Source organism: Triturus cristatus, chromosome 2_1 (assembly GCF_964204655.1).
Source record: "Triturus cristatus chromosome 2_1, aTriCri1.1, whole genome shotgun sequence".
Classification (NCBI taxonomy): Eukaryota; Metazoa; Chordata; class Amphibia; order Caudata; family Salamandridae; genus Triturus; species Triturus cristatus.
Window position 1 is genome coordinate 995004308 of NC_140581.1, and position 14127 is coordinate 995018434.

Genomic DNA, 14127 nt, shown 5'->3' on the forward strand with positions numbered 1-14127 from the left:
GCTGTAGCATAATTGCCGAGGCCGAGTATTATTTATTAATCCCATCTGGCAATTAGTTAGCACTTTCAGTTCCATAAAATCCGCGGGACGCATTTTATCCTGCATGCATGAAAGTGCTAAAGTTTTAATGCACGATGAAAGATTTCAAATTTGCCTGAGGTAGAAAAATAATGATCTCTGAAACCAGCAGTGCTGAAGCCTCTCACGACTAAAAAAGCATTTCAATTTATATTTATGAGTCACCATGTTTGAAACAACCAAACCCTTTCCGGCAAAGCCATCCGACAGTGGAATCTGTCAGAATGCTCGGCTCCATTTTCTACCTTAACATCAATCCTTAATATGGTAATTTTCTGTGTACGAAGAAAAGACAAAACAGAAATACATCATCCTCGGAGTTTGATGTCTGCGGTGCCAACAGCCTGACAGACTTTGAAAATGTTGAAGATTAAAGCTTGTTCTTCACGACTGAAGATTGGATATGGGCATTATTTGTGTTATCACGAGTCTGTCTACTATTTCCACAGCGTGGAGCATGTACGTGACACCTGCACAACTCTTAATTCTATATGGTGGCTTCGTGCTTATAGACATTAGGCCTTATTGTTCTTAATTGTCCATTTTCCTGATTGATGGAATATTTTGAAAAAAAACCATTTGTTTTGCTGTTGTCTATTACAAAGTCTGGATGCCTTAGAAGTGGTCGGTGCCTCACAACAGCTGAATTTTACAATGACACAAGCATGCATTAACATAGTACAAACATTGCACAGAGTACTGGATGAGAGAAACACTACATTTCTACAATGATATCGCTGGCACTCAATTCAATTCAATGGTTCTTTTCGGCTTAAAAAGCAACATAATAGATATATAATGAATTACATCACATAATTTATAAAAAAACATTTTAATCATAGAATTTGATTAATGACTGAAATGAAAATCACTGCTAATAACCACTCATACAACCAGTAAAAACAGTAAATAGGTAAAATCGCAAGCTAATAAAATGCTATTCAGAATTAAAAGCCACTCAATGTCCACAATTATAGGGATAAAACCTAGAGACAATACATCAATTAGATACTCAACACATATAAATAGCAGCCACAGTTTTATAAAGCATTAATCAAACTATCCCCTATTGTGGCAAAATTATTTTAATAGCGCGCTGAATGAAAATTAATCATTACTACACAAATGAAATCTGATGACAGCAGTTGTAGATAGAAAAGAGCCGGTCCACATTGTCTAAAATTTAGAGATCTGAGCAAAGGAATCAGATATCACTTCCTAGGCTCCTTGTACAGTTTGCAGAAGCATATTAAGTGCAGAGTGGGCTGAGCAGAGCACAGCTCACCAGGAAAAGACAGAAGCTCGTCCATCCAATGCCCGGCTTTCGGAAAAATGACTAAAAGATGAACATTGCATAGCCTGAAGCAAGTCAAGAGAAATCTGTCCTCCATATTTGCTTCCAAAGTAAGATAGGAGTCCATAGCATTAGTGGTAAATAACAGAGAGTGAGCTCTAACTGTGGGTTTGGTGAACTCGGCCTTGGCATCCCTATAAAATTATTTTAAAAAACAGGCTTAATCCTGTTAGTGGAGTTCACAATAGATTAGGGACCACAGAATGGCTCTGATTTACCCATGTCGGTGCATTATGTTTGAATGTAGGTCAACCATGGAATATAGTTGCAAAAGGTCACTGACTACTAAGCAAATTAACCTAGCTTCAGGCTTTCCCCAAATCAATATCCATAGCTTCAGAGGGTGAAATTTGATGATATCCACCAAATAGATGAGCCCAAGCTCTGAGTGATGAATATATGGAGAGAGGATGGTGGGGTGGGAACGGCCAGCATCAAACCTGCGCCATGAGTAACCACCAACAGGTCTTTACTCTTATAAATATCAGCCATCTCTTTCAAAGGTTTAGAGCCTAATTTTGAGGCAAACTTTATTGGTTCATAGACCTAACAAATTGTGTGTTCTTAATGTTAAGCAGATGGTGCCAATTACGTGCACAATCCGCAGTGACACGTAGATACGAGGAAGTATAGACATTGTTGATCTTATCACCACAAATCATGTGTGGTCTGTTTTTCATGGCCCTAGGGCCGTAAACCATAACAAATGTTTTGGACAAATTTGTATTTAGACCCAGTTGATTCATAAAAAGCGCAAAAGAGTCCAGAAGTTACTGGAGCCCCTTGGCCCTTCTAGCCAAGACTGACATGTTAGAGGTGTACAAAAGCACAGGTATAGTTCATGCACCTATCTGTGGAATATTGCAGACACTAGCGACCAGACACTCTGTAGGTCACACACTTTGAATGATTAACACAGTTGAATGCACTGTTTAGGTCCATAAAGGCTAGATGTAAAGAGCCTTTCTTCACCTTGGTATATTTATTAATAAAATACAGGTTTCAACACTGTTCAGTGGTTTCCAACCCTCTCCGAAAGCCAAACTGAACATTTGTAAGATCAGAGTTATCAGTCACCTTTTTTAAATATAAGAACTATAGTAGAATGGGACAAGGATGATGGTAGGCCGCTCTTGATGGACTCAGGACAAGGGGTCCAGACATTGATACTGTTTTTATAAACGTCCATAGGGATTCCATCTTTTCCAAGGGCCCTTGCCCTATAGCTCATGTTAATGGCTGACATAACATCAGAAATCTCAAATGTCAGGATAATAGGAAGATTATCTGAGGGCTCATCCCCAGAAGGGATAACTGTTGTGTCCGACTGAGGCATAGAATAAACATCACAAAAATATGACATCCAACTTTCTGCAGAAATCAAGATATCCAGTGGGGAAGCAGTGGCATCTTTCAAAAAGGGAGAATAAATCTCTTTCCAAAATGCATGACTGTAATTTGTAGCACTGGATACCCGTAATGAATTACAGGCTTTCTCTTGCATGCACATTTTTATTTTTATGTAGTTTTGTTTAATTTGTCTTTGTATAAATAAAACATTTTTTAAACAGAATAGGTGACCCAAGAAGTTTGCACTAGGGTCTTTTTGTTGCTTAATTGACCTTGGAAACAATTACACACTGCAGTGCTATAACAGTAGATGGCTACAAAATCATAAAGACAGACACTCTTGTACTTACTGTCAGTTCAGTATCTGTCAGTGATGTATGATACACTCGAGCTGTTGGTCCATTAAAAGGTGGCTAGAACCACAGACTAGTGATTTGATCATTAAGGGTAGGTTAAATTCAAGTTCTTAAAGGTTAAAACCGGATACTAATCCTGTCCCTAAAAGCCAAAGAAGTTATACAAATTTGCAAACAATATAATCCAGGGCTGTCAAATGAAAGTCAAGGAGGGCATGGTCCAGACCCGATTTTTTTTGAATAACCACTGAAACTGTAAATGTTTTCCATTTAGATAATCATATGTAAATTTATTGTATAGTGAATAGCTGAACAATGTACTTTTACTCATGTTTCTCTTTTTTGATGTTGGGCTTTTATGATTTGTTTGTTAAATCGAATAAAGCTTATTTGATGATGACGATGATATTGTCTTTAAAATCTGACATAGATTCAGACCTGTTTATGCCCGCCTGCTAAGCAGGCCAAAACAAGATATGGCATGCTGTATAGAATACAACTAAGCCACATGTATACATAACGCAATACTCCTTCATTGTCTGAATCAAAGCGATCCTGCAACAAAATAGCAATCAAAAAACAGCCAAGAATCTGCCGTACACGAAAAAAGGTGTGAAAATGCAGGTATTTTGCCCTAATATGTTCCTTATATGTTTGGCCATATAAGATGAAGGTCTATGTATTAATTTACTCAATGTTCTGTTAAAGTGAAGTGCATCCATTTCACACTCACCATTTCTGTTAAGGAGGAGATCCTCTACTGTACCGAAATATTGTGGGTAAAAACTTCGATGATTAACAATGGATATGTGCAGCTTCCAATGTATGAAAAGGCAAAGAACTTACCAATAGTCTGATGTACCTAAGATCAAATCAGAAAGGGTGTTTATTTAAAATCTTCCTGAAAACAGAAAAGAAAGACCCGTACAAATGGGGAGGGAGAGGAAAATAAACATAGCAGTGAAGACATCTCATTAAAAAACTTAAATGTGGCAAATGTGAGCACACCTATTCTTAGATGCAGGTAGTGGCATGCTACAACCTTTACATAGTGGATTGCCTAGTGAACGTTCTCCAAAATATTCTTTAGTTAAATCATGGAACTGCACCTTGTTAATATATAATGGTTGGTAATGGAACAGCTTAGTACATCAAGAAGCAAAAGCTAATGGCACAACTATTTCTAAAAGATAAATAGTTTCATTTGAGTAAAGCATAGTGGTTGCAAAGTGGACTAGAATTTCTTCAGTCAGGAAAATAGCTGACAAACATGACATGCCTAGCGACTTCAAAATAGAGCCCCATATTTCCTCATATCAATGGTTCAAAGATTGCTGTGAACAGATAGAAGCTGATGAAAAGAGATGTAATCAAGAAAAGTCTATGTACAATTTAGATCTGGTTTTTGCATTATACTTCTTAATCAAAGGAATAATTTCAGCACTAAAAGTAGAGCTTTTGTATTACTCTATTCCGTCTACAATTTCATATGAAAAATAAGGCGAGGATATAGTTCTCCACGAGCTCTAGTAATTAACACTGGATCAACAGTAAACAATACAAGTGCAGGACATGATCTCATTGAACTTGTCCCTGACTGAAGCAAAATCATTGGCCAGGACCATTGCACAAAAGTAAGAGGTGCTATAACTCTGATTTTCCAGTAGGTTCTAGAAATCAAAATGATTGAAAGTCAAAAAGTCAGGGACACTTAACTATTAGGAACTTCCTGTTTTACAAATAATGAATTACCTTTATTTTCTTTTAGTCCATTGACTATCAATATGTGTTTACCCTACCTACTGAGTTCAGTCACCCAGTATGTCGTTCACCTGAATATAACACCGTCATGGGTGAACTAAACGTTTGTTGGGACCAAAGGCCTGTTTGTGCACCCAAGCCCACTTTAGAAACTTTCTTGGTGTATAATTTACAGTTATCAGTAGCAAGGGCCCCACATTCAGCAGGTTATTTCTAGATCCTCTAATGTGGGTAGACACATTGATAAAGGCAGAGGAATGTATTCCCTTAATCTAAAATGTATTTAAGATGTCTAATTTTTCCACATCAATTCTTATTTGTTATTGCACCAATCAGACCAAATTTCCACTCATGAGGCCTAATTGGGAAATAAGTTAAATAGTGCTCTTTGGTAATGAACTCTACAACATTTTAAGACTTCAGAATGTCTGTGAAACTGATTTGGCCCTTTCCTTCATCTTGAGGTCTTAAGTGACTCCACTGATGAAATAGCTTCCATGCAAACTGTTTGACCAAAAATCCAGACAAGATACATAGTTCTTATCTGAGCTAATGGTGCCATTATCACAAATGCTTAACGAGTGGGTGGATTGACTTCGCGTCCAAGTTCCACATTTTTTGCTTACGGAAACCTGGTCCATGGACTCAATCCATCTCAATTGCTTTAAAACATATCACTGCCCAGCAAATCTGTCCGTTTGTGGGAAATCCAAAGGGGGCCTGTCAAATATGTTGGCCCCCTTGAATATCTCAGTGGCTGTAACTACAGTGTTTTACCACATCATCACTCTCCGTGTTACTCAGCATACTACCTTGGCCATTGTAAACTTCTACAATAATGCTTGCACAGCGGGATATTGTTACTGTTCTTTATCAATTAGATTCTGATTTAAAGTCAGCTTTCCCCACTGGATGTAGGCATCCAATTATTTTATGGGGCAGTGATTTCAACATACGTCTGTGCCCGCAGCCATCCCTTAAGATCTGCTGGATGGCGGCTCCTGATAATAGTGAAATTACACATTTTTTCCACTCAGTGTATGGGGATCAGTTAAATGATCTACTTTTCAAGTATAACTTGTGTTTCTGCAATGAACTCACCAGTACCCCAGTTGAAGTCAGGAGTACTTATAATGGCAGGGGCGAGAATAGCGTTATTGATTTTTTATTGTTTCCCCAGCGTTATGCAGAGCTGGTTTTAGAAATGGTAATCCACTATAATGCAATCAGTGATCACTTTCCACAAAGCGTTGCCTGAACAATAATCTCCACACACAAAGGGGGATACAAATAGAGTTTCTGCACGGGAGAACATTGATATCTCCTGTCGGAATGGGCACTCTTTGAGATTGTCTTTTGTGAATCCAGTCACCTTTTTAGAAAAACTGTCAAACAGAGGGAGGCTTTTGAGAGAAGCGTTTCACACTGTTGCAATATTGTTTTTGAGGGCTCAAAAATTCTGTTTACACCCACATTCTCATATTTAGGCATTTCATTTAATCAAGCCGGGAACTGCATGTCTCAAATAATTCGAAGGGGTCCAATTTGTTAAAACCATAACAGCCCTGCTGAATTTTGCTAGAAAACTGGGCACTAAACAACCAAGGGAGTTGATGACCATTTACAAGGCCAAAAGCAGACCTACTGCCACGTACGGGTCTGAGCTTTGGGGATATGTGAATGCTGATATACTCCAACTAGCAGAAAATGCATTCCTGAGGAGCCTCCTTGCTCTTCCGAAAAGCAGTTCAATCTTTGTCTACCACTCTGAACTAAGAGTTCCTGAAATAGAAGACATGATCAAGATCCAACCAGTTTTACTCTGGCATAAAATCTGGTCTTCTGATCATACTACTCTCAATCAGTCTATCATTGAAGACTGTCTTTGATCAACGTCTGCACTTAAAATCCTCTGGCTCAAATTTGTGCATAATTTTCAGGCGATTATCGGCCACCCTAAGTTTTTTGATCATCCTGAGCTCTTTATTACCATCCAAAGAAATGCCCTAAAATTGAAATACCTCTACTACTTGAGGAATCGAGGTAATCCACAGAGATTACAAAATCTTCTGCTTTGAAGAACCAGATAATTCTGACTAGCTCCAATATGCAATTCTATTTAGTTAATCTGTACAATCAGTGCCATAGATTTGTGCTGACCCTGTTTCGGCTCAATATTTTCCATCATCTAATGAGCTTTCCCACTATTAATAACTGTTTGTCTGATCTTGTGAAATGTCCATGTGATGACATCTCAACAAAGAGTACCATGCACATTGTTTTTTTCTGTAAATACTATTCTGGCCTGAGAAGATACTTTATTAAACCCTTGTTATTACAACTAGGTTTTGTACAATGTCAATCAGCTTTTATGTATTTGCAATTGCTCCCTAATTTGTACACATGCGCTGTATTGTCTCAGTTTTAATTGGCTGTTATTAATTGTAGGAAGCAGCTGTAGAAACCTTATTAATTATTTTGGGGATGCATGTTTTTATTAATGCTTGTTCTCAGTCTGTGTTTTTATCCTTTTTAACTGATTTCAATCTTGATACTGTTACATTGTGTAGCTTTTATGATTCACTATGTGACTTTGAATAAAGCCTATTTTTGATTGATTGACCGAGGAAGTATTGACAGACTTCACTTAATGTGATCTTTCACAGATTATTTCACAATACCAGAAATTAGTCTGTAAAAGGATGGTTGTTTTTATCACCGAAAATAGGATCATTTCTAAACTGGTCTTAAATCCTGGCGAAACATAACTGACTTTACCTCAGGTGTAGGCCAGGTATCTCACCACCCACTCAGGGCATGGAAGAGAATGTTTTTTAGCAGCAGAAAAGCAGAAAATCATGTGTTTTGTTGATGTTAGTTTTACTACTAGCCTTAATTACCACCGCTAGCTGTACAACAGGCTGTAATGCAACACCACCTGTAGTAATACAGAATACCTACACCAAAGATATTATAACTTAATTGGATGATAATCTCAGTATAATGGAAATTTTTCATTTTGGCATCACTTTGGGAATAACTTATGTACGCCTGAGATCATTCCCTGGATTAAATATCTTTATCAAATTTAAATTTAAATAAAAAACGACGGTTTTTGTCTGCCCGCTCTCTCTTAACTTTTATCTCTCTTAAAATTCACTCTTATTGAGAAATATAGCCTCATCTGTTCTCAATAGCAAAATTGATCAGAAACTCTTTTCTAACTTCCCTTATGTCCATGTGTATAGCCAATCATAGTGTGGAATGTGGTGTCCTAAAAGGAAACATGCTGTCTTGTAAAAAAATAAATAAATCAATGTATAAACAAACGTACTGTTTCTATTGCAATTTCTATTTCACAATTAAACACTTTGGGCCTATTTTATTCTGTTTGTATTCACCACTTCACTTTTTAGTTCCCGCAAAGTCAGGGAGATGGCATTCCTGATTTGCAAAAGACACCTAAGTTGAAACTAGATAGACCTGACTATATGATCCCTCAGTGGGAAACTCCAGATGATTCCTTCAACTAAAATCTGCCTTGTGGCACACTCAACCTTCTTCAATACCCTGTCTTTGTAGGAAACAAATGTTCGGCACTGTCATCACTGTTATGAACCATTCGCTCATGCTGTCCACCAGGGTACACGCAACCTAGCTGCAAATCCCTAGTTTCAGCACGCAGTCGAAGTTCTCCCACATTTACAAAGGAGACTATGAAAGATTTTTTATCTTCACTTATTACTGAAGAATCACTTCCCCCCCTTTACTCATCATATCAAACCAACTATCACATAGATGGGCCAAGAACCAGTTTTAGCGTACAAAATCTGTGCCCTACATGTTAATTCTATTTGACTGATTTGACCATCTGCCCACTATCAGAAGGAAATGGACCAGCCACCACAAAATTTGTCATATTGAAGCCCCTTCTCAAGGCAGTTATTTGTAAAGTTTTTACAAAATTGTAGTAAAGAATCTGCAAGAAAATGTAGGCAAACTGTAAGATTCAGTTCAGCTTTAAAAGTCCACGTGATAAAAATAATCCTATTGAAAGTCTCCGAGAGTATCCTTGCGATCACAAATTTAAGAACCAACAGTATACTAATCCTTATGTGAATGCTTCTAGACTGATGTCTCCTTTATCCCTGAAATTGTTTAAAGACTTTAAATCAAAAACACTGGATGTCATTTAGCCAACTTTGAGGATCACAACAACCTCCTAAACTGTGGAGTTGCCAGAAGTCACCTTTGTTTGAATCTTATTTAAAACTCACATGGTCTTCATCCTGCAAACGATCATGTTATTCATGTGCGGGTGCAACACAAAAGTGCATCATAAAGCTAGTTTTTTTATTAGAAAGAATTGTATCGATGAGACTGAAACATAGGTGAAATTAAACTGGCTCCAACGTAGATACGCAACAAACAATGTTGTTATTTTTCGATCCAGATCACCCTTGCATCTCCAGGATAGTTCTCCACACATTTCTTCTAATTCAGGGATGTGATCTTAAGATGAAAGTTGAAACCAAGAATTGGTATCTCATGAGATAAGGAATTCTACCTCAAACCCCAAATTGATGCCAACATCAAGTTTGTATGTTTCAAACCTAAGTCCTCATTTAAGAGTTAGTGGAAATGCAGTAGTGTTGTAAAAAGTCTGTTACTATATTGCCAGGTATGTGCTCCGCTCTGCTGTATTGAAACATTGCTAGTAATTTCTGTGATACTAAAGGCTGCTGTTACACACTGCGACAAAAATGGGAATTTACTGGTGGCCTCGTATTTGCCCGTAATTCCTCTTGTTTGCATACAAGACTATAAATGCAAAACTAATACCTCACAGTAATGGAATTATCAATTCTGAGCAATACTGTATTAATTTCCCAGCAGCTTTTTTAGTTTTGATATGATTCGGTAAAATACACTAACATTGTAGTCAACAGTAACTATTTACTGTAGTATCTCCTTAAACAAATGTATTGTCTGAAGATAACATTGAGGCACTCTCTGTGTACTCATTCTCACTGTCCAGCCTTTTTCATGCTTGTAAAGATACAGGCCTGGACACTATTCCAGCCTTTTGGCCTGATGATACTTTGGTTAAATTACGATTCGTTTTTCTTACCATATGAAGTTTTCTGGTTGTTGTTCAGCGCTTTAAGAAGGCAGAATGTCAGGATAATTCCATCAAATTTCCTCTGACTGTAAATGACGGAATTCTTCGTGCTTCAATATCCAATGGAATTTCTGAACCAGGTCTACCTTGACCCACGCAAAATGGCCATTTTATCTCAGGTGCTGATTACGATGACAGTGGGACCGCCACCGACAGCCCGTCGGTGGCGGTCCCACCGCCATCGTACCCATGTTCTCCGCCCGCCACATTACACAATGGCGGGCAGATGGTTGGTGGTCAGAAAGTCCGACCACCAAGGATCTGATGGGCTCCTTGAGCCCGCCGGTGCAGCGGTGAGGGTTGTATTCGCTACAATGGTGGTTGTGCCTGGCAGGCACCACCATAGGGATAACAATGAACCTTTACGCGCACCTTTTCATGGCAGTTAACCCACCATGAAAAGGCAGCCAGAAAGGGACTTTGGCGGCCTGTAGCGGGCCCTTCCTCCCCACTGGCCCTCAGCTCAGGGTATTGAGGGGCACCTAGATATCCGTGCACCACGTGGCGGTGCCTGCCTGCCACGTAGTGCAGGGTTATGTTAAGTTTCCTCTTTTTGCACTGGTGCGTGTGCTGCAGCCAGCAGCACCCGCCGCAATGCAAAACATAGGCATTGCGATCGCCATGGTGGCAGTCGCATCCTAATGCCTCTGGCGGGACTCCCATTTACGAAAGGGTAGCAGTCATACAGAAGTCCGACCGCCATCCTAATCAGCTCCTCAGTTCCTTTCTTCAGTGGGACACATTAGTTAAATGAGTAATTTAGAACATAATGTTAATTGAAGAAGTGTAATTGGTTCACAACTTTACAAGTGCAGACAGCACAATATTGAAAGGCTCCAAAAGTGTTTATGATGGAACTCAGAAACTAGCAGGGACAGGAGCACTCCACGTTTATTCATGGAATAGTCGCAAAAAACATAGACAACATTATTTGGTAAAGTATGGCTGTGCAGAAACTTATGAACTGTAAAATAACCATGTTTAAAAATGTTAAAATAAGCCCTTCCTGTTGTATTACTTTGAAAGCAGGAAAAATGCTTGCTTCCGAAATTGCATTTGATAAATTTGATAACTTTCTCGGATTTGGTGCTACACTCAGGACAACACTTACTTGAATGCACCACATCCAGAAAGTATTTTTTTGTTTACTTAAGCAAACAGCATGGAACAATCATTTTCAGAAATGGTCCTCTGGGCAAACAGGAAGAGAGATCTGAATTAGAGGTGTGCAAAATTTAACATTATCTGCCTGGAATTGGCAATGATGCATAATTTTACACTTCATGAAAATATGAAATTCGGTCAACAAACTGTTTCACTCATTTTGCTCAAAAATAAATCCAGAAAACGTTCCTGCACAAAAATTTGGTTTAGACATGTTTATTCTGCATTTGATTTAAAAATGGCATTTACAAGCTTTAATCAAAATTTCATGAAACAATCCTGAAGTTTTTCACACCACTTGCCTACTAGGAACATTCTGATGAGGGGATAAAGGACTATTTAATGTCATACTGTTTGATGAGAATTTATTTTTCATATTACAACATTTTCAATAGCACTTTTACTTTTCTTCCTGAATGTAGGAGCAGACCAATATCCTGGTCCTCCGTGGAGAAAATGGAGGACACCGGGCCCTTACACAGCACGAAGGGGTGGAGATGGAGACCGCGGAGTTGAAGGAGGTAGAGTGAGCTATTTCATTTCATATTCCATAATGAATCGAGTAGAGCCATGTTTTTTGTCACATAATCTTTACTTATTTATGTATGTGTTTGTTTATTTAAGTGGCTATTCAGTTTAATATTAATATAGCACTCCTATCGCCTAAGATTAACTGAGAACAAGTACTAAGCAGTACAATGATTCACTATTGGGGACTCAAAAATTCAGGGATAAAATGAAATGTTTTGTTGTTAGTTTAAGAACAAAAAAGGAGTGTAATTCACAATGAAAAGGAACATTTAAAAGGTAATAACACTCTTCCATTTCATGACGAAATAGGTGTGAAAAACTATAAAAACACACCTTGATTCTAAAAAAAGTTTTAGTACTGAAACTGCAACAAGCATAAAATGTGAAAAAATACGGCTAGAAGAAGGAAGAGTATACCAAAGTAGTAGTATTTTCAGAATTGCCCCATCTCCATTTTGTGACCATAGGTAGTATATGAACAGTTAATGAGACTGGGGAAAGAGGGATCCTTGTTTATTGAGACTGGATGTTGTTAACTGTAATATACTTTGAGGGTCAACATAAAACATCAAATTGTGGTGAGCCTACAGTACATTCAAATGCCGCGATGAAATTAGCTATTTGTCATGTAATACAGATGCTACACAGGTTTTACTTGATACTTTTTATGCGCTAAGAGGGGTACATGTATGGTTACAGCAAAGGCTTGAATGAATTAATGAAACCTTTTGGCTTTTATAACATTTGTCAGCAGCTGCATTCGGTTGCTCGTAAATACACCGAATTTTAATGCTTTACTTTATAAAATCAGATAATTTTAGTCTAGCTGGATGTGTCTCAACATATATTCACCCATGACTTGTTCTCATCATTACCTGATCCTAATGGCATGTCAATACTAGGGACACAATATAAATCTAGACAATAGACTTTCCACAATAATTTCAGTATGGACATGGCAATGGCAGACATTTGTCAGTAGGCACCACTGGCACTTTTTTCATTGTATCCAGATTTTTTGCCACCTCCTTGTCCTGGTCTTGGTCTGAGCAGCAGGGAAAGCAGATTAGACCGTCTTCCAAGTTGTCGTAGGCATAACTCACGTAATTTTATGTAGCAAAATCACACATATTTACCGAAGAATTCCACAAGATTATGCTTGAATTACGCAAGAAGAGTAATTCTGCATGTAGCTCTATTTATTAGCGCAAAAATGCCCCGTTGCACCCAAAATTGACGCAAGGAAGCATTCTGCGCCAAGAAATAGAGCTACATGCAACAGAGCATGAATAATAAGTGCGAGCAGCCGCTCATGCTCACCAAATGTGCTCTTGGGGTAGGATTTCCCCCCAACTTACTACCAGTATTTAAGCTCTATTTCCTTAGCGCATATGCACCCTTGCGTCCAAAATGGGGATGAGTATGAATTTTGCAATATGAAACAGCGCTAAATGCAGCAGAACACAAATAATGAGCGGCCGCTCATGCACGCTAAATGTGCTCTCGTTATAGGATTTTTCCCCCCAAATTACTCTTAACTACACAAGCAAGAATAATTGCAGATTTAGCTGTAATTCTACATCAATGAGTAACATAGAATAACTAGAATTACTGCGATTACTCTGGCGTAATTGAAATTCTGCCAGGCCTACTTTTAAGTATCTCACCCAACTAAAGTTTTCTGTGGATGTGGCTAAGACTGTGGGTTCATCGTTGGTGGGCAGTGCACAACATGTGTTCCTGAGAAACCCCCACAAACACAGCCGAGTAATGTGATAATCACTACCCGATGCTCTTCAGTATTGCCACTGAACCACACAACCTATAAGATAAATAAATAGGAAAAAAAACTCAAATAAAAAGAGGGCTAAAGCTCAGCTAATGTCCTGGCTTATAAAATGTAGTCAGTGTCCACTGGTGAACCATCTACAGTTAGTACAACACCACTCCTGTTATTATGGTAGGGGTAGTACTAGTAGCATTTATGTAGTTTCACTTACCCCATTTTGTGTGCCTGATTTGCAATTTCAGGATGGGTAGAAGGCTTTACCAGCAGGAAGTGCTGGGATGGTAGATTGTGGTACTTGCTGTGCGGCTCTTTATTGTGGTACTTGCTCTTGGCTGAGCGTTTCGTTGAGTGTCCAGCGAGGTGCCCTTTTCTCGGTCTTGAGGTGCAGAGCGTAGCAGGGTTATGAAGAAAGATGACATAAGAGAGCTCATGCTATGATAATACTTGGGTGGAGGTTATAATGTAGTTGCGGTGACCACATATTATTGAGGCAATCACGGAAAGCTGTTCTTTATTCTACTTTTTCTTCTCAGTTCACAGATGATCAGAGCTGACCACTGTG

General features: G+C 38.5%; 1 protein-coding gene across 8 annotated transcripts in view; it reads left to right on the forward strand.

Moving 5' to 3' along the window:
• The window catches only part of SLC24A2 (solute carrier family 24 member 2), a 790353-nt gene that overhangs the window by 214719 nt on the left and 561507 nt on the right, over window positions 1-14127 (forward strand). For all 8 annotated transcript variants that reach the window (XM_085634455.1, XM_085634470.1, XM_085634443.1 and 5 more), the window contains exon 3: window positions 11668-11766. In XM_085634455.1, the coding sequence (XP_085490581.1) occupies window positions 11668-11766 (99 nt within the window). The remainder of the gene's footprint in view (window positions 1-11667; window positions 11767-14127) is intronic.